The 20,595-nt window shown below is 41.7% G+C and overlaps 1 protein-coding gene across 3 annotated transcripts in view; it reads left to right on the top strand.

The window, feature by feature from the left end:
• The first annotated feature begins 390 nt into the window (after nucleotides 1-390).
• Nucleotides 391-20,595, top strand: part of dapk2b (death-associated protein kinase 2b) — a 156,552-nt gene continuing 136,347 nt past the window's right edge. Inside the window, exons 1-2 of one of the 3 annotated variants that reach the window (XM_060853574.1) lie at nucleotides 391-433; nucleotides 19,006-19,147. In XM_060853574.1, coding sequence (XP_060709557.1) covers nucleotides 19,071-19,147 — 77 coding nt within the window. In that variant the 5' untranslated portion in view covers nucleotides 391-433; nucleotides 19,006-19,070. Of the gene's footprint in view, nucleotides 434-1,277; nucleotides 1,384-19,005; nucleotides 19,148-20,595 lie in introns of those variants that run through there. The other 2 variants (XM_060853572.1, XM_060853576.1) reach the window with 2 other exon arrangements.

The raw sequence follows: 20,595 nt of genomic DNA, 5'->3' as shown, positions 1-20,595 counted from the left end.
AATACACCGGAAGTTCACAAAACATCGCACCGTCTTTCCTCAGTTTCTGATTGGCTGTGGAAACCCTCCAATCCGAGGAGGGTTATGAACGGGGTTCCTTCCTACTCCCAGCGCAATACTTTCTGATAATGTGTTCGAGTGTGTTACAGTTGGTTACAATGTATTTGGTTGCAGTTTGTTACAGTTTCCATTCTTCTGGCTACATTGTAACAATGCACTTTTCCGGGGACGATCGGGTAGACAGACGCGTCCCCGGGATGTTTGCCAACTCCTGGGGGGCTATGCGCGCTCATGTTGCCGCAAAGGTGCCTCGATGCGCGCCCACGGTAGCGCGTTCACGTCCCCTGCCTATATGCGCGCTCCCGGGTGCGTTATAAACTCCCGCTGTCAGGGAAGCTCCTGCTAGTGGCAAGCGGAGAGTCGCGGGGAGCGGGTAAGTGAAGGCTCCTACTCAGTAACTGCTCCTTTTCCCTCCTCACTCCGGCATTTTGGGGCAGCCTCCCCCTCACTGTAGTCCGCTGTCCCTTACCCTACACTGTCAGCTCCCTGTCCCTTACCCCACACTGTCATCCCCCTGTCTCCCACCCTTCACTGTCGGCCCCCTGTACCTCCACCTGCAACCTCACTGACTCCCTCTCACTGATAGTCCCCTGTCCCTGTCGCTGACAGCACTCATAAACCAACACAACTCCAGTGACAACAAAAGCTATCCCAACTCTCAAAAAGTCTGACTGAAACCAGTCCTGTTCAATTTAAAGTATACTTTTGAAGTCTATTCTCTCCTACCGATGTGAAAATAACATTAGCCTCAACCCTACCTTTTTATTTTTAATTATTTAGACTCGTGGATAAAATTTAAAAAGTCAGGCTTTTTTATTTCAAATTTTATTCTTTTGTTTTTGAACAGAAAGCTTGCAGATCTTTTGAGATTAAAAAAACTCCCTTGTTTTGATAGTCTTAGAATATTCTCTATCCAGCTCAGTATAAAACAAACCTTTCACTGTGAAAGATTTTAAGGTGAACCCAGGGAGCTCTGAGTAGTGGATTCTGGACGCTCTATGTAATGACAGTGCTGTGTTATCTGATGCGGTGTACTCATAAAATTCTGCACAGTTGGCAGCGTTTCTGTGACGTGCCTGTCAAGAGCTAGGATAAAGATCGAGAATCTGCGTTGTCTTAACTATTGGAATCTCATTTATATAGCGAGGATGAGAGGTTTGACTCCGAAATGAGGATCGATTCCTCGAAGTTGTCTTTCAACAGGTCGCTGTGAAGAGTTTGAATGATCTCCCCGCGAAGTGTTCATACCGTTCCCATTTCCAAGTGACTCCGATAATCTGGTTCTGAATTCCCTCTAGGGGAAAATCAACTGCATAAACTACAGTGAGTTCTGTAAATATTAGCCGGTTACAGCTACAACTAGCAATGCTGATGACAAAACACACACTTCCACTGATCCAAATTCACCTGTCTAGTACATCCAGATGTGATCACTTGGTTCAGGTCTATCCTTCTCATTACTGAACATTTAGATGGAGCATTATTACAATGAGGGAAGAAACCATTTCAAAATAAAAACAAAGTGCTGGAGAAACTCATCAGATTAGGGAGCATCTGTGGAGAAAGCAAGAGTTAATGTTTAGAGTCCGGCTATAACTTCTTCAGAACTGAAAGGGGCTTGAATGGTGGTTTTTATGCTGTTGACAGAAGAGATAGGAGGAGAGTGTGGAACAGATGGTGAGAGTGCCCAGACCAAAGGGAGTGCTAATGGTGGTGAGGGGGAGGGGGATGGCAATGCTGTTCATTTAATGACAATGATGACATCCTTGTTTGCTTTCAGAGCAGGTTCGGGTGTGTCTACTTTTGATGGGTTTTAGGGCCAATTTGATTATAGTTAACAGATATTGCCTCAGTCAAATGGCTTTCAAGTTTTAAAAAAACACATGTACAGTGAAAGGGGAGTGGCCAGTTCTCCAGCTCAGCTTTACTCCGGTTTGGTTTTAGCAGTCTGGTTGTTCACTGAAAGCAGTCAGTCTGTTTGAGGCAGCTGATTAAAGAAACAGCTAAATAAAATAAGGTGTTTCATGTTGAATCTCTCTCTCTCTCTCTCTCTCTCGGTGTTTATGGGGTTTGTTGCAGTATTTGGAACAGCATCATTAAGATGGGATTGTCTGTTAGCTTTCAGATAGGTTAGGTTATTCTATATTCTGTTCTCTTTTATTTGGGTTTCATTTGGTAATCTTACAAATAAATTCTGTTTTGTTTAAAACTAAGTAGTTTGACCAGCTACAATATTCCTGGAATATCCACTTCACGTATACTCAAAACAATGAGCAAATTTAGGGTCTGGGCTACTTTTTGAAATGTTTTGAGTGGATCTGGCCTGGTCCATAAAAATGATAGTAAGTTAGGTAAAGGAGAAAATGGGTTCACTGTGCTGAGTACGAAGTTGACAATACATGTGGTGGGGTTTGTAATTCATGTTCTGAAGTTGTTGGATTCAGTGTTATGTCCTGAAGGCTGTCAAGTATCTAGACAGCAAATGGGGTATTCCTCCAGTTTGAATTGATCTCCAGTGGATCATTGCTGTTAGCCTAGGATGGAAATGTTGGTACAGGAACAATTGGTCAAGCATCTGGGAAGATTGTAGTCATTCTTACAGACACTGCAAAGGTGGTCCACAATGTGGATACCTGGTCTGTATTCAATTGATCCAAAGTAAAGCAGACTGTATTCACTGCTCACAATGCAAAGCAGCATTTTATTTATACTTTCAGTCTAGTCCACAGTATTTGCTGCTTTTGCTATCTTCCAGGTTTTCAGCATCCACAATATTTTACTTTTACTAAAATATTTCAAGATGTTTGATTCTGCCTTAAAAAGTGAAGTAGAAACCTGTTCAGTTGTCTTCCACGTGTGTGTTCTCTGGATCCTCAGGCTAATTGTTTTTGTTCATGCTGTCATTTGCAGAAGCTTGTGTCTCATACACTCAACTATGCTTTTAGAAACATACCCGTGGAAACTGCTATACTCAGAGTATAGTTGTGTTTAAATAGAGACGTTTCCACTTTTGAGTCAGCTTTCAGCTGACCACAATCCATAGAACTCATATCCTACAGATTACTAGCTTCCCATATTTATACAACAAAAAACAAACCCAATTAACTCTCAACAAAGATATCCCATCACCAGTCCCTTCATTCCATTAGGTACTCTCATGCTCATTGATGGTCCCTTGCAGGTGAGGATGACTCTCTCCCACTTTCAAGGTGAGTCTGTAGATGGCTCTATGGTCTGATATGGCTTCCACAGACTCTGCTACAAGGTGGTCATGGGAAGGGGGATGGGGCAGCGCATTGTTTTCACCTGGCTTCCACTTGGGCTCGACACCTTCCTGCTTTGGACCGTCTTTGGCTGGTAATTCCCAGGTGTCAGTGCACTTCACCAATAAGGCCTTGAGGGTATCCCTGAAGCACTTCCTCTGTCCACCTATGCAATCCTTCAGACCATATTGAATGACAGCATTACCATGAAAGAAAATGTGTACATTGCTGCATAAATGGTTCTGTTACCCAGCAGCTGTTGTTTTGAAGAGCAATGGGACCTTCAATTTACTATATTAACTGGGTTATTGTCTTCTGAAAAAGTTTAGGGAAAATGCTAGTTGTTTTTTCTAAGCACATCTGAGTTGCCATTTCTTTACCTCTTTATATCACTGTCAAAGAATTGACTATTCTGGATACCCTGCCACCCTCTCAAATCCATTCAGCTGTTTCCCAAATCCCAATGCCCCACAAATCCCACTTATCAACTCTGACTTTTGATGTTCTCTGACTGTCAGCCCCTGGGTATTTCAAACTTACTTTATTGTGTCTTGCTTTTCATTCACTCTGTAATTTGAAGATGTTCTCCGACTCTACAATTCCATTAAACTGCCTGTTCCTCTGATTATGACTTCCATCACTTGTCTAATTCTCATGTTGTGGGATTCCCTCCTACCCACTGTCTCCCTCCCCTGCTGTCAAACTCTTTAAAATCTACCTCTTCTGCCAAACTTTTGATCATCTGTCCTGATGATTGTTTTTCTTAATTTGGATATTTTAAGTCGTTCCTTACACCTCTGAGGCAATATAGAATGTGGTTTGTCGTTTACAGTTGCTATGTAAATGCAAGCTGCTGTTGTTGAATGTTATCATTATGCAATAATTACATAACTAGAGTGATGACATGAAATGATATGTGTAGATTAGAGGAAAGGCTGGACAAGTGAGAGTGTAGGAAATAAGAAGTTAGTGAAGTTGAGTTTTAGGACCAGGAATAGAAACAGTGTTTCCTGTTGAAGAGCTTTTGCCCAAAACATCAATTTTGCTGCTCCTCGGATGCTGCCTGACCTGTTGTGCTTTTCCAACGCCACACTAATCTAGACTCTGATCTCCAGCATATGCAGTCCCCGCTTTTGCCTTAGGAGCAGGAATAGAACATTCAACCCATCAAACCTATTCCACTGTTCATATTATCATCCACTTCAATGCTTTCTTCCACACTATCTTCATATTGCTTCTGGATCATTGATATTCGGAAATCTATTTACTTGAAACAACAGAGCTTTCCACAGCCACATGGGAAGAGGAGCTAAAACACCAGCTTAGACTGGTGGGGCCGAATGCTCTGATTCTGTGCTGTTACATATCTGAGAATGTAGCCCTGCCACACCACTACCCAGAGGAGCCAGAAACATTTCCCACACCAGACATGAGCCACATACCACACTGTGATCGTATTCGTATTGGCTGATTTGCCTATGATCCTGGTACATCCCACCTTCTCAGCCTCCCTGTAGGATCTGCTCATTCCTGTGGTGCTGTCAGTTTTTACTGGTGCCAATCACCGTCTCCAGTGTGTTTGGTTAAGTTAAGCCCAATGAACCAGAATTGAGAAGCTTCTTTCAGCCAGGATCTTTGGTCATGCCTAATACATTCTGGAAAACAATGGCCTTTCTTTCTTATTGATAATAATCTTAAAGCTATGCTCTTTAGTTACAGACTCACTGACCATGATAGTTATCTAATTCTCAACATCTGGCCACCAGCTTTGGCCTTAACCGTCAGTTCCTCTGAACCCAAATTCAGGAACTGTTCATCACTCAGGACTGACGCTTGTAAAGGTTGAAGTTAACTTTGCCCACCCAAGCATTCAATATTTGCCTATTTTAACTGCATCCATCCTGCTAGAGCCAACATCCAATAGAAGCTAAGATCAGGACTTGGTGGCAGGGCAGTGCAGTCAGCATGGTAAGGGATGGATTTAAATCATCACCAGTGGCCCAGTCATGATATTAACACACAGCATCCTATCCATCCCCTTTACAAGGTGGTCATTAAGATCATACAGCTCCAAACTTGCTGTCCAGTGAGCCTTACTGCTCTTTCTATTGTCTCAGAGTCATCATCTCACACAAGGTGCAACAGAATGTTTAAAAGGATTTAAATGTTGACCTTCAGAACAATAATTGAATAATCAATGCACTTTTCCTGTAAACTCTCAGACTCCCATTGTCAGCTCTCCTCTTCTAGTGCTTGACCTCGGGGGTGCTTTCTCGCTACATTCTAAAGCTCAATCGCACCTGATCAAGATGCTCAGGGCATGTCAGAGCAGATGTCTGCATCCCAACTTGCAATGAATTTGCTGCAAATGATCTGTGTTTTCTGTTGTAAAATATCCAGAAATAACAATCACTACTGCTGTATAGCGAACAGGTACCATAGTTGCAATATATTTTAAGCTGCTTATTTCTTTTGCTGGACACAACGTGAAACAAACTCTTCTGATTAGAAAAATCAGTTGGTAAGCTCATTGCTGGAAGGCTATGCTTCCAGTTACCTAACATCAAAGGTTCTTAGATATTGCTTTTTCTGCTTTTATCCGTTCATGTGATGTGGAATTTGTTAGTGTGGCCAGTGTTTATTGCACATCACTAATTGTCCTGCACCGCGCAGTACCTGAGTCACAATGTGCTAGGGAGGAAGTTTCAGGATTTTGACTCAGCCACACTGCAGGAACCATGACATTATTTCCAGGTCAGAATGATGAGTGACTTGCAAGGGAACTTGTAAGTGGTTGTATTTCCATGTATCTTCAGCCCTTGACTTGTGGATGGAAATGGTTGTAGATTTGGAAGGTGCCATTGACAGTGAATTTCTATACTGCATCTTGTAAACAATATACTCTGGTGTTATTGAGTGTCAGTGGTGAAAAGAGTAAATATTGAAGATGGTGCCAATCAAGTGTGCTTTGCCATTGATGGTGTCAAGCCTCTTGAGTGTTGTTTGGAATTGCATCTGTCCATCACACTCCTGACTTGTGCATTGTAGCTTGTAGACAGATTTTGAAGAGCCAAGAGTTGAGCTGCTCATTACAAAATTCCTACCTTCTCACCTACCCACTCATGTAGCCAACTGTGTTTATATGGCTGTATTTCAGTTTATAATCAATAGTAACCCCCAGAATGTTGATGGTGAGAGATGGTAATTTTTTGAATCCTGTGGGAAAAGATCTACCACCCTGCCAACCCATAATAGGCCCACCAAAAGCAAACTTGGCCAAACTGTACCAAAACACCCAGCATGCCTCAGCAGGGGCCAAGCAGGCTGACCAGCGAAACTGGACAGCACTCACAGACAGTGAATACACTTCAAGCTCCCACTAGCAATGACGGAGCACCACAGCTATCCCAAAGCTCCGAGGGCAGTTTCACAACCAGCAATACCAAAGCCCCACAAACAGCAGGTCAGACAGAGAGGCACCAACAAGAGCATTGATCCCCAGACAGGACAATGAAAGCACCTCACCACTTCAGAGGAGACATTAGCACCTACCTGTGAAGAGGAATGAATATTGTCAGGATGTTGCTTTGTGTAGAGAATTAGGACATTCCTCTGATAACAGTTTTCCGATTAGCATCATGGTAACTGGATTACTCCATTTCCAGATACATTGTATTTTCCCCATTTCTAATTAGCCTCATTGTACAGGATTATTATAAAAACTGGCTGCTTCTTCAGCTCGAGGAAGAGAAATTCTGATCTACCTGCATAGCCTAGTCAATTTCTCTTCCAGCAATATCCATTATAATAAACAGCATGTCAATTTCACCCGATCTGGTTTGTGTGGTCTCTAATTTATTGGGCAAATTTCTCCAACAAGTTCATTCATGGAATGTGGGTGTTGCTGGGCAATAAATACTGGCCTCGCCAATCTTAATTGTCTAGAGCAAGTTAAGAATCAACCACATTGCTGTGGGTCTGGAGTCGCATATAGGCCAGATCAGGAAAAGATGGCAGTTTCCTTCCAGAAAGGAATTTAGTGAACCAGATGGCTTTTTCTGAAAATTGACAATGGATTCATGGTCATCATTAGGCTCTGAATTCCAGATTTTGTTTTTTTTTTTCCTTTTATGCCAGATATATCTCAGTGGAGAGTTTCCCTCTGATTACCATTGACATTGGATGTTGTTGGGCTTTTGTGACTCATTCGTCCTTGGGCAACTGAGAAAGTTTGGCATGATGATGAATACCCTTGCCAATTTTTATAGCTGCGCCATCGAAAGCATTCTGTCTGATGTATCATTACCTGGTATGGCAACTGTACCATTTAAGATTGGAGACGGTTACTCAGCCCGGATAATCTCAAAGTCCAACTTCCCGTCCATAGTATCCATCTACCTGGCCTGCTGTCGAGGAAAGGCTGCCAGCACACTCAAAGATCCATCCCACCCTGGCAATGCTTTTCTATAACCTCTACCTTCTGGTAGGTGTACAGAAGCCTGAACACACGCACCAGCAGTTTCAAAACAGTTTCTACCCAACTGTTGTTAGAATACTGGATGGACTCGCAACTCTTAGCATTCGCCTGTAGCAGTGTTTTTCTTTTTGCCGCTGTGTACCTATTATTTACTTACCTATGCTATTTAACTCTGATCTGCCTGCATTGTTTGCAAAAAAAAAAGCTTTTCACTGTGCCTCGGTACACGTGACAATAAATTCAATTCAATTCAATTAGTTCACATTATACTTGTGAATGCGCTTTGATATATTTGATAAAATGCCAACTTGATGACCAAACACTGTCATTTCCACCTGCCATTTTAGAATCAGCTCCTTTTTCCATGTCTAGATTGAATTTATAATAAACCCAAATAAAGTTGATGAAAGGCTTATTATTGCGGAGTTGCCATTCGATAGCACCGACAATAACCCCTTCCATTATTTCACTCCTGTAAATTGATTAGATAGTAATTGGCTGAATTAGATTTGTTCGTTTTGTGTACAGGACCTAAAGATTTTTCATATATTTGGGAAGATGCCAGTGTTGTATCTATACTTGAATAGCTTGGCCAGGGATGCGATTAGTTCTGGTGAATAAGTCCTCAATTTTATCCCCGAGTATTGTCAGTGCTTATCAGCTTTGCATCATCCAGTGTTTTCAGTTGTTTCTTCATTTTGCCTGTTCTCAAAATGAGCCACTGTTCCTGTTAGGGCACATTGGATTGGTGATCTGCGCCGCACCGCACCGCAGTGGCCTGTGATGATATACTGTCCCCTGGCTGCCCTTTCCCTAAGGTACTCTTCACCCCCCCCCTCCACCTGAAACCCTAACAATGTTTGGAAGTGAAAACCCAAAAGTCTGAAATAACTAATCCTTGATTGGTGAGATTGAAACATTTAATGTTTTAATGATTGAAACATTTAAATATATTTGTTCTGGAGTGGAGTGTCTGTTGAACAAGAACAATCCAATAATTAATTCCAAGTGCATATGCTCACCTCCTCCATTTTTTTTTATAGTCAGTTTGTAAATTGCAACGGTGGGAAGAAATGGAAATAGCTTTCCTATGTTTGACACCCCAAATATTTAAAGCACAAAGAACAAACTGAATAATTATTGATAGATGTTCACTATAAAAATAAGCCAGAATGTTTTTGAAAACTATGCCATATGAATGACACACACTGATATTAATGCACATATTGGCCAGCAGCTAAAGGCAAGGAAGAAATAATTACAAACTGGGGCATCTCACTCTTAAGCTGTCATGACTAACAAATTACTGATTGGTTATCCATTAAAGCTATTACAGAAATCAAGGCAATTAAGTGTCAATTTTATTTTTAAATGAGAAAAGATTGTTAATGACTGCCAGTCAAACACCCTGTACCAGAAAGTGAAGCGCCTAAGTGAATCTCAATCAGCCGGTTGTGAATTGTTGTGGTGATTTTAAAATATCACATTTTAACTTATTTTCCTTTAATTTTCTTTGTCCCTTTCTTCGTCCTTTAATCTTAAAATTTGACTTAATTTGTACTTTAATTTGACTCTGGTTCATCTTTTCAGTCTCTTCCTGCTTGCGTCTCAATCAAATGAATCTCCTGGATTAAGATTCATTTTTTTTGCGTTCCTGCTTCAGTATCAGCTGATAACAACATAGTGAGCAGCACACACCGGAGTTGAAGGCTGAATGAGCTAGTTTAACTAACAATCAGTGCTGTGCACTGCTCCTCTGCAGAAATCCTGGACCAATATAACTTGATTGGCTGAAGTTAGGTTTTATTGTTCCTAGTATTTAATATTCTGCTTAAGGCCATAGAATAGGAAATAATTTTAAGGATGCTGATGCAGTCTGTACCTATTGATGGTCTCATCTCATCTAAATGTCACTACTTCATCAACAATTTGTGATGGAGCCTACAAGGGAGCAGGCTATTCTGGACTTAGTGCTCTGTAATGAGCCAGACTTTATAAAAGATCTTAAGGGAACACTTAGGCAGCGATCATAACATGGTAGAATTCAGTCTGCAGTTTGAAAGAGAGAAGGCAAAATTGGATGTAATGGTGTTACAATTAAATAAAGGTAACTACAGGGACATGAGAGGAACTGACAAATCAACTGGAAGCAGAGCCTAGCAGGGAAGACAGTAGAGCTACAATGGCAGGAGTTTCTGGTTGTATTTGAGAACACTGTACTGCAGTTCATCCCAAATAAAAAGACTATCTGGAGGGGGATTATACAGCCAGGGCTGACAAAGGAAGTCAGGAAATGTATCAAAGAAAAAGAGAGAGCCTATAAAGTAGCTAGAAGTACTGGGAAATCAGAAGATTGGGAAGACTACAAAAGCAAATAGAGGGTAACAAAGAGAGAAATAAGGAAGGAGAGGATCAAATATGAACGTAAGCTAGCCAGTAATATTAGAACTGATAGTAAAAGTTTCTTTCAATACATAAAAAAAAGAGCCAAAAGTAGACAGTGGGTTGCTCCAAATTGATGCTGGAAGGCTAGTGCTGGGAGATAAGGAAATAGCTGAAGAACTTAATGAGTACTTTGCGTAAGTCTTCACAGTGGAAGACATGAGTAATATCCCAACAATTAAGGAGAGTCAGGGGGCAGAGTTGAGTATGGTAGCCATTACAAAAGAGAAAGTGCTAGAAAAGGTCTAAAACATGATAAATCTCCTGGCCTGGTTGGGCTGCATCCTAGAGTTCTGAGGGAAGTGGCTGAAGAAATAGTGGAGGCGTTGGTTATAATCTTTCAAAAATCACTGGAGTCAGGGAAAGTCCCATGATTGGAAAGTTGCTGTTGTAACCCCCTTGTTCAAGAAAGGATCAAGATAAAAGATGGAAAAATATAGGCCGATTTAGGCTAACGTCAGTTGGAGGTAAAATTCTAGAATCCATTGTTAAGGATGAGATTTCTAAATTCTTGAAAGTGCAGGGTCGGATTAGAACCAGTCAGCATGGATTTAGAAAGGGGAGGTCATGCCTGACAAACCTGTTAAAATTGTTTTGAAGAGGTAACAAGTCGGTTAGACCAGGCAAACCCAGTGGATGTTATCTACCTAGACTTCCAAAAGGCCTTTGATAAGGTGCCTCAAGGGAGGTTGCTGAGTAAGGTGAGGGCCCATAATGTTTGAGGTGAGCTACTGGCATGGATTGGTTGTCTGACAGAAGGCAGAGAGTTAGGATAAAAAGGTTCTGTATCAGAAGGGCAGCCAGTGACAAGTGGTGTCCCGCAGGGTTCAGTGTTGGGGCGCAGCTATTCACTTTATATATTAATTGATCTGGATGAAGGACGAGGGGCATTCTGATGAAGTTTGCTGATGATATGAAGTTAGTTGGACAAGCAGGTAATACTAAGAAGGTGGGGAGGCTGTAGAAAGATTTAGACAGTTTAGGAGAGTGGTCCAGGAATGGCTGATGAAATTCATCGTGAGCAAATGCGAGGTTTTGCACTTTGGAAAAAAGAATACAGGCATGGACTACTTTCTAAATGGTGAGAACATTCATAAAGCCAAAGTACACAGAGATCTGGGAGTGCTAGTGCAGGATTCTCTGAAGGTTAACTTGCAGATTGAGTCTGTTATTAAGAAAACAAATGTAATGTTGTCATTTATCTCGAGAGTTAGAATATAAAAGCAACAATGTGCTCTAAGAATTTATAAATCTCTAGTTAGGCCTCATTTAGAATACTGTGTCCAATTTTGGACCCCACACCTCAGGAAGGACATACTGGCACTAGAGCATGTCCAGTGGAGATTCACACAGATGATCCCTGGAATGGTAAGCCTAACATGTGATGAATGGCTGAGGATCCTGCGATTGTATTCGTTAGAACTTAGATGGTTGAGGGGCGATTTAATAGAAACTTAATGCATGGCTTAGAAAAGTTGGATGCTGGGAAATTGTTTCCATCAGGTGGGAATACTAGGACCCATGGGCACAGCCTTAAAATTAGAGCGGGTCAATTTAGAACGGAAATGAAAGTGGTGAGCCTGTGGAATTCATTGTCATGGAGCGTAGTGGAGGCCGGGACATTAAATATCTACAAGGCAGAGATTGATAAATTCTTGATCTTGCAAGAAATTAAGGGCTGCGGGGAGAGTACGGTAAGTAGAGTTGAAATGCCCATCAGCCATGATTAAATGGTGGAGTGGCCTCGATGGGCTGAATGGCCTTACTTCTACTCTTACGTCTTTTGGTTGAATATGTACTTCAATAAACAACTATAAAAAAACTGCAATATTGACAAAGCATCCCTTCATACAACTAGGATTTTATATCCAGCACGTATTTAAGGTTTCCCCTGAGTAATTTTCCCTGTCAATGTTCGCTAATTATTTCCATCACTATTTGCAAACATTATTGGCGAATGGGTGGACTAAACTGAATCATAATGATTGTTGTTTAAAAATTAATTCCCAGTCTGGGTATTCGTTGCTTGTCCTCAGACACCCATGGGGCAAAGATGGTACTGAACCATCTTTCTGAGCCACTGCAGTCTTTAACGTGAAGGGGAACGTGCAGGTTGCTGTGTTCCCAAATCTCTGCTGCCTGAGTTCTTTCAGCTGGGAGAGGTTGAGTTTGGTAGATGTCAAAGGAATCCTGATGAGTTGTTGCAGTGCATCAGTGGTGAAGGCAGCAAATATTCAAGGTGATAGATGTGGTGCCAATCAAATTGACTACTTTGTCCTGAATGGTGTCATGCCTTTTGAGTGCTGAAGCTTTTCATCCAGACAAGGTGCGAGTATTCCAGCACACTCCTGACTTGTCAGTGGGGGAGAGATTATAGCAGTCAGGAGATGAGCTGTTTTCTGCAGAAAGCAAAACTTTTGATATGTTCTGATAACTATGACATTGATGGTCTGGTTGAGTTTCCTGCAATGTTGAGATTCCAGGATTTCTCTGGTGTTTCAGTGATGATGAAACTATTGAATGTTAGGAGGAAGCAGTTATGCTGTTATTGCTGATAGTTGTTATCGCCTGACACTTGTGTGCTGCACATGTTATTTACCAATTATTAGCTCAGGTCTGGATGTAGTCAAAGTCTTGTTAATGCAGGTATGAATTCTTTCCTTATCTGAAGAATAGAAAATAGTGCTGAACCTCACACACTTCCTTCTGACTTTATGATGGAGGGAACATCATTGAAGCAACTAAAGCTGGTCAGGCCTAGGACATAATCCTGAAAAAGGGGCTCTTGTGGCTTAGTGGTAATGTCTGCACCTCTCAACCAGGAGGGTCAGGTTTAAGTCCGACCTGCTGCACAGGTGTGTGATGACATCTCTGAACAGGTCCGGGAGCTGTGATGATTGACTTTCAGTTTTCAGGACCAACAGCCCTGTGACCCAATCATTGGAGAGTTTCCATACCATCTATTCAGACTTGAGTTCTCCTAGATTTATTTTTGCCAAATCAAATACTGCCTTAACATTGAGGGCTTTCACTTTCTCCTGATCCCCTGGGATTCTGGTCTTGTCGGCATATGGTGCTGTAGTTCTGGTCAAACCCAAACTGTGTATCAGTGAGCAGGTTACTGCTGAGTGAGAGTATGTTGAAGGAAAAATATTCAGAGATCTTGCAAAGTGCTTTCCATACCCAGCAAGCTTGTTTAAAGACAAAAACAACACCAAATAGTGGGGTTGAATTTCCACTGTCTTGCACTAACACTGGAGAATGATGGGTGTGACTTCCTCCTGGGAGGAGTGAGAAGTTCTCTGGCCATTCTCTGCAAAGATGTCCACTATGTCCACTCTGCTGCAATGTGGGCCTGAAATTCCTGGTTAGAGCATAAGAGCATGACCTTTCCCTGGATACTGGAGGAATTCTCTGCTCTTTTTCCAGTTTTCAAAATAACACACCAGGTTATCGTCCAACAGGTTTATCTGGAAGTACAAGCTTTTGGAGCACTGCTCCTTTGTCCGAAAGCTAGTGCTTCCAAATAAACCTGTTGGGCTATAACCTAGTATTGAGAGATTTTTAACTTTGCCCACCCCAGTCAAACACCAGCACCTCCACATCATGACTTTTTTTTTTCACACTGGATCACCTATTCCAGTCCTGCACTGGGACCTGGACTGACTCTGACAGGAGATCACTCACAAGGGAGGAGAAAATGGTGTGTTCAGCTTTTGGTGAACAGTCACCACCGTGGAGGTGCTCCATTGCTACTCAGCACAATTGGAAGAATGAGACGGGAGCATCGCTGAAAATCTGAACCGGGATTCTTGGAAACAGCTTTTCCACACAATATGGTGAACAATTGTGTAAATGCGAGGGGATGAGTAAAACCATCAGGATTGAGTTTAATGAGTATTTGTTCAGTAGAGTCACTGGAGGTAAGACCAGGCCAATGGGAATTGATAGGGATAACAGACCTGAGGGGCTGAATATCCTCCTGCTCCTGTGTAAGACCAAATGTATCATTGGTTCAGAAGTGCATTCAACACTCAGACGGCTGTATAATTTAAATATATTTTAAAATATATTTTACCACATTAAGTTCTTACAATGTATGAAGAATATGTCCCTTCACTTGGCCGGTTTCTGTTTTACTAACTGGCACAGGTTCTTGCCGATTAATGCACAAATAATTTCTCGCAGCATTTTGGTTAGAAAGCATTTTCTTTCACAGAAATTGATTCACAATAGAACAAGACTTGGCAAGGCTCATTCACTTTATATATTCCATAGTAATGACATCTTGGATGAATCATTCTGTCAATAATTCAAAGCTATTTTTTTTTTAAATTTGAAAGTGCTCAAGATCTTTGAATTATCCATGCCTCTATTCACACAAAATACATTAAAGTCTGAGTTCAGTGCTAGTGTGATCCCTATACTTAAAAAAGGAGGTTAAACAATTTGAGAAAACCAGGCTGATTAATTTGACCTCTGTGGTGGGAAAAAGAATGTAGTTATAACTAAAAGATGGAATAGACAAATGTCCAGGAACTGAAGTGATCATGAAGAACACTCAACATGCATTTCAAAAGTTTAGACTTGACAAACCCTATTAAATCTTTCTGAAGTGTGAAGTCGGGGACAGGATACAGAATGAATAACCATCTGATAACAAAACCGAAAACTGTAGAGGTTAAAAGTACTAAATCAAATTTGCAAATGGTGGGAAATAGTGTCACTATCGACCTAATGATTTGATCTCTTGAAGTTCCCCATGGTAGTAGACTGGTTAGCAAGGTTAGATCTCATGGAATACAGGGATAACATGGGCAGCATGGTGGCTCGGTGCTGTGAGGCTGTAGTGCTAACCACTGAGGACCTGGACTTGATTCCACCCTCTGGGGACTGTTTGTGTGGACACTGTTTGTGTGGACTTTGCACATTCCCCCCTGTCTCTGCAGGTTTCCTCTGGGTGCTCCAGTTTTCTCCAACAATCCAAAAGATGTGCAGGTCAGGTGAATTGGTCATGCTCAAATGCACCTAACACTATGGGCAATAATCAGGGGTAGTTAGAGGGTAGGGAAATAGGTCTGGATGAGTTACTCTTCAGAGGGTTGGTGCAGAATTATTGGGCCGAATGGCCTGTTTCCACTCTGTAGGGAATCTAATCTTAAAAGAAAAAGCTAGCCATTTGGATACAGAACTGAAGGTAGTGATGAGGGTTGCTTTTCAGACTGGAGGCCTGTGACCAGTGGTGTGCTCCAAGGATCAGTGCTGGGTCCACTACTTTTTGTCATTTATATAAATGATTTGGATGTGAACATAGCAGTATCGTTAGTAAGTTTGCAAATGACACCAAAATTGGAGGTGTAGTGGACAGTGAAGTAGGTTACCTCAGAGTACAGTGGGGATGTTGATCAGATGGGCAATGGGCTGAGGAGTGGCAGATGGAGTTTAAATAAATGTGAGGTGCTGCATTTTGGAAAGACGAATCAGGGCAGGACTTATACACTTAAAGGTAAGGTCCTAGGGAGTGTTGCTGAACAAAGAGCCCTTGGAGTGCAGGTTCATAGTTCCTTGAAAATGGAGTTGCAGGTAGGCAGGGTAGTGAAGAAGGTGTTTGATATGTTTCCTTTTTTGGTCAGAGTATTGAGTACAGGAGTTGGGAGGTCGTGTTGCGGCTGTACAGGATATTGGTTATGCCACTTTTGGAATATTGTGTGTAATTCTGATCTCCCTCCTATCGGAAAGATGTTGTGAAACCTGAAAGGGTTCAGAAAAGATTTACAAGGATGTTGCGAAGGTTGGAGGATTTGAGCTACAGGGAGAGGCTGAATAGGCTGGGGCCGTTTTCACTGGAGTGTCGGATGGGGTGGTGGTAACCTTTTTATAGAGGCTTATAGAATCATGAGGGACATGGATAGGGTAAATAGACAAAGTCTTTACCCTGGGGTGGGGGAGTCCAGAACTAGAGGGCATAGGTTTAGGGTGAGAGGAAAAAGATATAAAAGGGACCTAAGGGGCAACGTTTCCATGCAGAGGGTGATACATGTATGAGCTGCCAGAGGAAGTGGTTGAGGCTGGGTCAATTACAACATTTAGAACATAGAACAATACAGTGCAGAACAGGCCCTTTGGCCCTCTGTTTCACCAACCTGTGAACTATTCTCATCTCGTCCCCCTCCACTATCCCATCATCATCTATGTGCTTATCTAAGGATTGTTTAAATCTCTCTAATGTGGCTGAGTTGACTACATTGACTACACTCTCTGAGTAAAGAACTTGCCTCTGACATCTGTCTTAAATCTATCACCCCTCCATTTGTAGTTGTGCCCTCTCGGACAAGCTGATGTCAACATCCTAGGAAAAAGTCTTTCACTGTCTACCCTATCTAATCCTCTGATCATCTTGTATGTTTCTATCAAATCCCCCCTTAGCCTCCTTCTTTCTAATGAGAAAAGACCCAAGTGTCTCAGCCTTTCCTCATAAGACATTTACTCCAGACCAGGCAACATCCTGGTAAATCTCCTCTGCACCTTTTCCAATGCTTCCACATCCTTCCTGTAATTGGTCGACCAGAACTGTACATAATATTTCAAGTGTGGCTGCATCAGCGTTTTGTATAGTTGCAGCATGATATTGTGATTCTGGAACTCAATCCCTCTACCAATGAAACCTAACACACTGTATGCCTTCTTAACAGCACTATCGACCTGGGTGGCAACTCTCAGGGATCTATGCACATGGACTCCAAGATCCCTCTGCACATCCACACTACCAAGAATCTTTCCATTGACCAAGTACTCTGCCTTCCTGTTGTTCTTCCCAAAGTGCATCACCTCATGTTTAACTGCATTGAACTCCATTTGCCGCCTCTCAGCCCAATTCTGCAGTTTATCCAAATCCCCCTGCAACCTGTAACATTCTTCCAAACTGTCCACTACTCCACTGACTTTAGTGTTGTCTGCAAATTTACTAATCCATCCACCTATGCCTGCGTCTATGTTATTTATAAAAATGAGAAACATCAGTGGTCCCAAAACAGATCCTTGTGGCACACCACAAGTAACTGGACTCCAGAGAGACTATTTTCCATCAACCATCACTTGCTGACTTCTTCCAGAAAGCCAGTTTCTAATCCAAACTGCTAAATCACCCTCAATCCCATGCCTCTGCATTTTCTCCATCGGCTTACCATGTGGAACCTTATCAAAGGCTTTACTGAAGTCCATGTACACCACGTAAACTGCCCTACCCTCATCTACATGCTTGGTCACCTTCTCAAAAAAAGGCAACTGGATGGGTATATGAATAGGAAGGGTTTGGAGGGATATGGGCCGGGTACTAGCAAATTGGACGAGATTAGGTTAAGATATCTGGCCAGCACGGACAAGTTGAACTGAAGAGTCTGTTTCATCTCTATGACTCCAATTGGAAATACAGTTTCAATGTTTGTCTCTCCCTGGGTTGTGAAGGTGCAGTTTAATGTAGAGGATGTCTCCGATAAAACACAAGCAAGACATTAATAAACTTGCGGAGTGAACGCACAATCATTGTGTGGTTATATATTGTAATGTGTGCTGTTGCATACTGATAGGAAGAATTAAGGAGGCCACCTTGGAAAATCAGTGTGCGTGGGGCAAATGGAGGAGAGAAATCTGAAGGTACAAATTCACAGATTGTTAATTGTATTGGGTTAGTAAGTCCATTTGGAAGCAAACTAAGCACCAGGATACACCAAAGAACTGTGGACGTTGGACACCTGAAACAAAAACAGGAATGACTGTTTAAAAACTCAGCTGCTCTGGCAGCATCCGTGGAGAGAAAACAGAGTGAAAGTTTTTTGATTCAGTGGCCCTCCTTCAGTTCTGAGGCAGAAACCCTCAACATTTAAGAAGTATTTCGATCACCTGTCGCATTGTGCTAGATAAAGATTGCTTTTGACCAGGTATGGACTTGCTGGGCTGAAGGGCCTTTTTTCTGTGCTGTTAAATCTCTATGTCTGAGTCAGGTGTAGAATTGGAAAAACACAGGCAGGCACTGGAGAATGTATGGAAAGGTTTACTAAACTGAGACCAGAGCTGCACAATTATAATCAGGTTAAACAAGTTGGAGCTTTACGCTTCAGAGAAGAACCTGCTCAAAATTGGAGATTACGAAGGAGGTTGTTCAGGTTTTCTTAGAGAAGGTGATACCATTTGTAGAGGCAGACCTGAACTGGGGATCATACAGATAGGAAACAATTAATCTAATAGAAATACAGAGCAAACTATTTACTGGAGTGCTAAAAGGTGAAACCTGTTACCGTAGGAATAATTGAAGCATCAAATGGATTTAAAGGAAAGAGAGATAAACACATGAGCAAAAGGAATAAGATATGTTGATGGTGCTGGATGAAGAAAGATGAGAGAGAGAGAGATGTGAGGGCAGCATAAATGCTGGCTTGATCCAATTGGACTGAATGTCCAGTTTTGTTTCGCTGGAATTACTCCCTGTAAATTCATAGAATCTGAACTACAAATAGACTGTGGGCGAGTTTGCTGTTGCACAAGTTGATGAAATGTCCTTCACTTATAAGTGAAAGGTCTAATGGACTTTTTGTCCAGTTCATCCATTTGCTGCTGAACCGAACTCGCTGCGTTTCTCGAAGTTTTTCTTTAATTTAAGTGATATTTGCGAAGTTAAATCGCAATACTTATTGGAGAGAATGTTGAATATTTTGTACCCCTCTGTAACTTCAGCATTTTCTAAGAATGTTTGTTTTTGTTACATAGGAGCCTGATGCTGACAGATTGTGGTTGTCCTACCTGAATTATATGGTCCTCTGAACCACCTATCAATGAAGACATCTGGAATGGCTTCCTTTAAGCAGCAGAGAGTGGAAGACTTTTATGAAGTTGGAGAAGAACTGGGAAGGTTAGGAATGTTATAATTTGACATTGCAGACTTTGTTCAATGGAGCTACATGTTGAAGCATGAAATATGGAATGCTCTTCTGAAGTTGAATCAGTGTTGATCTTCACTCTGTGCCACCTCCAGTGCATAAACTAGAGTCAAGGTTTTGAATACTGAACTAGTCAAAACCTTTACTGTAGTTTATGCACTGGAGGTCACACGGAATGAAGATCAACACCAATTCAACTTCAGAAACAAATTTTCACCCTTTTCCCATTTTTAATGATTTTTTTTTTATTTTGAGTCTGTCTCTCTCTGAGTTCGCAGACCTCCCACCTTGTTGTTCCTGAGAGCCTGCCAGCTCTGCTCTGCAGCCAGTCATTACAAAGTAATGTGTGCAACTGGTATCCTGTCTCATGTTGTATCTAGCTAGTGTTTGCATTTAATTTCATTGTTGAATTTCTATTTCAGTATACAGCTAAATTACATTTTGTAGTATCTTCAATTAGAAAGCACTTTTTGGAAAAAAACCTTTTGCTCAAAATTTTTTTTGTTTAAATGTTAGAAATTATAGCTTATTTCTAATAACCCTTGAGAAGCTAATCGTCCCTCAGATGAGTCTGTGGAACTACCCCCGTCTGAAGCATGCTGCCTCTTGATTAAAGAGCTCAGTTTGCAATGTCAGGGATGAGCTGTTGACAAATTGTGAGTGCCACCATAGTGATGAAGCCAGGATTCTGGCAAGATTGGCACATCTCTCGTCACCTTCAACACTCACTAACCATTCCTTTAGTGCTTATCTACTTTCCTGTCATGTGTGATTTTCATGTCATTGTGTGTCCATGATATTTTTCTGTTGTCTACTCAATTCTCTCTTGCATTTCTGTTGAGTCTGTAGCGTGTTCCAATGAAATTGTATTGATTTGAAGTATGATGTGTTGATTTTTTTTTTACTTTCCACCTCCCACTCCTCCGTTTTCCACACACCCCCCCCCCCCCCCCCCCCCCCCCAACCACCATCACCACCAGCACCAGCACTGTCTCTTTCCTCGGGCATGCTTCATAACATTAAGCATAAACTCAACAGACTTGTAAGGGAGAGATGATTATTCTCCAGTCTATCGCTAACAGAGCATGGTATCAGCCAATAGTATAATTGGTGACCTGGTATAGGAGTCACTTGCAAATGAAGGCCACTTGGACCAGTTTTTATTTTGTCCATTTGGAAGCACAAGCTAATGCCTCCTATGCACTATTCATCTGTCTATCATTGTCTGCAATTATTTTGCCTCAAGTACAACCTTCTGGACTGCATTAAGTGTAAGACCTAACACCTTTTACTGACCCACATTTCACAGCATTCATTGAGTTATAAATGCCTCCTGTTGGTTTTCCATTTAATGTTCAACATATTGTTTTGATCCACATTGAATTTCATCTGACATTTGTTTACCGCGTTAGCTCCATTT

The sequence above is a fragment of the Hemiscyllium ocellatum genome, chromosome 42, assembly GCF_020745735.1.
Source record: "Hemiscyllium ocellatum isolate sHemOce1 chromosome 42, sHemOce1.pat.X.cur, whole genome shotgun sequence".
NCBI lineage: Eukaryota > Metazoa > Chordata > Chondrichthyes > Orectolobiformes > Hemiscylliidae > Hemiscyllium > Hemiscyllium ocellatum.
This window is presented reverse-complemented; position numbering and strand designations above follow the sequence as displayed.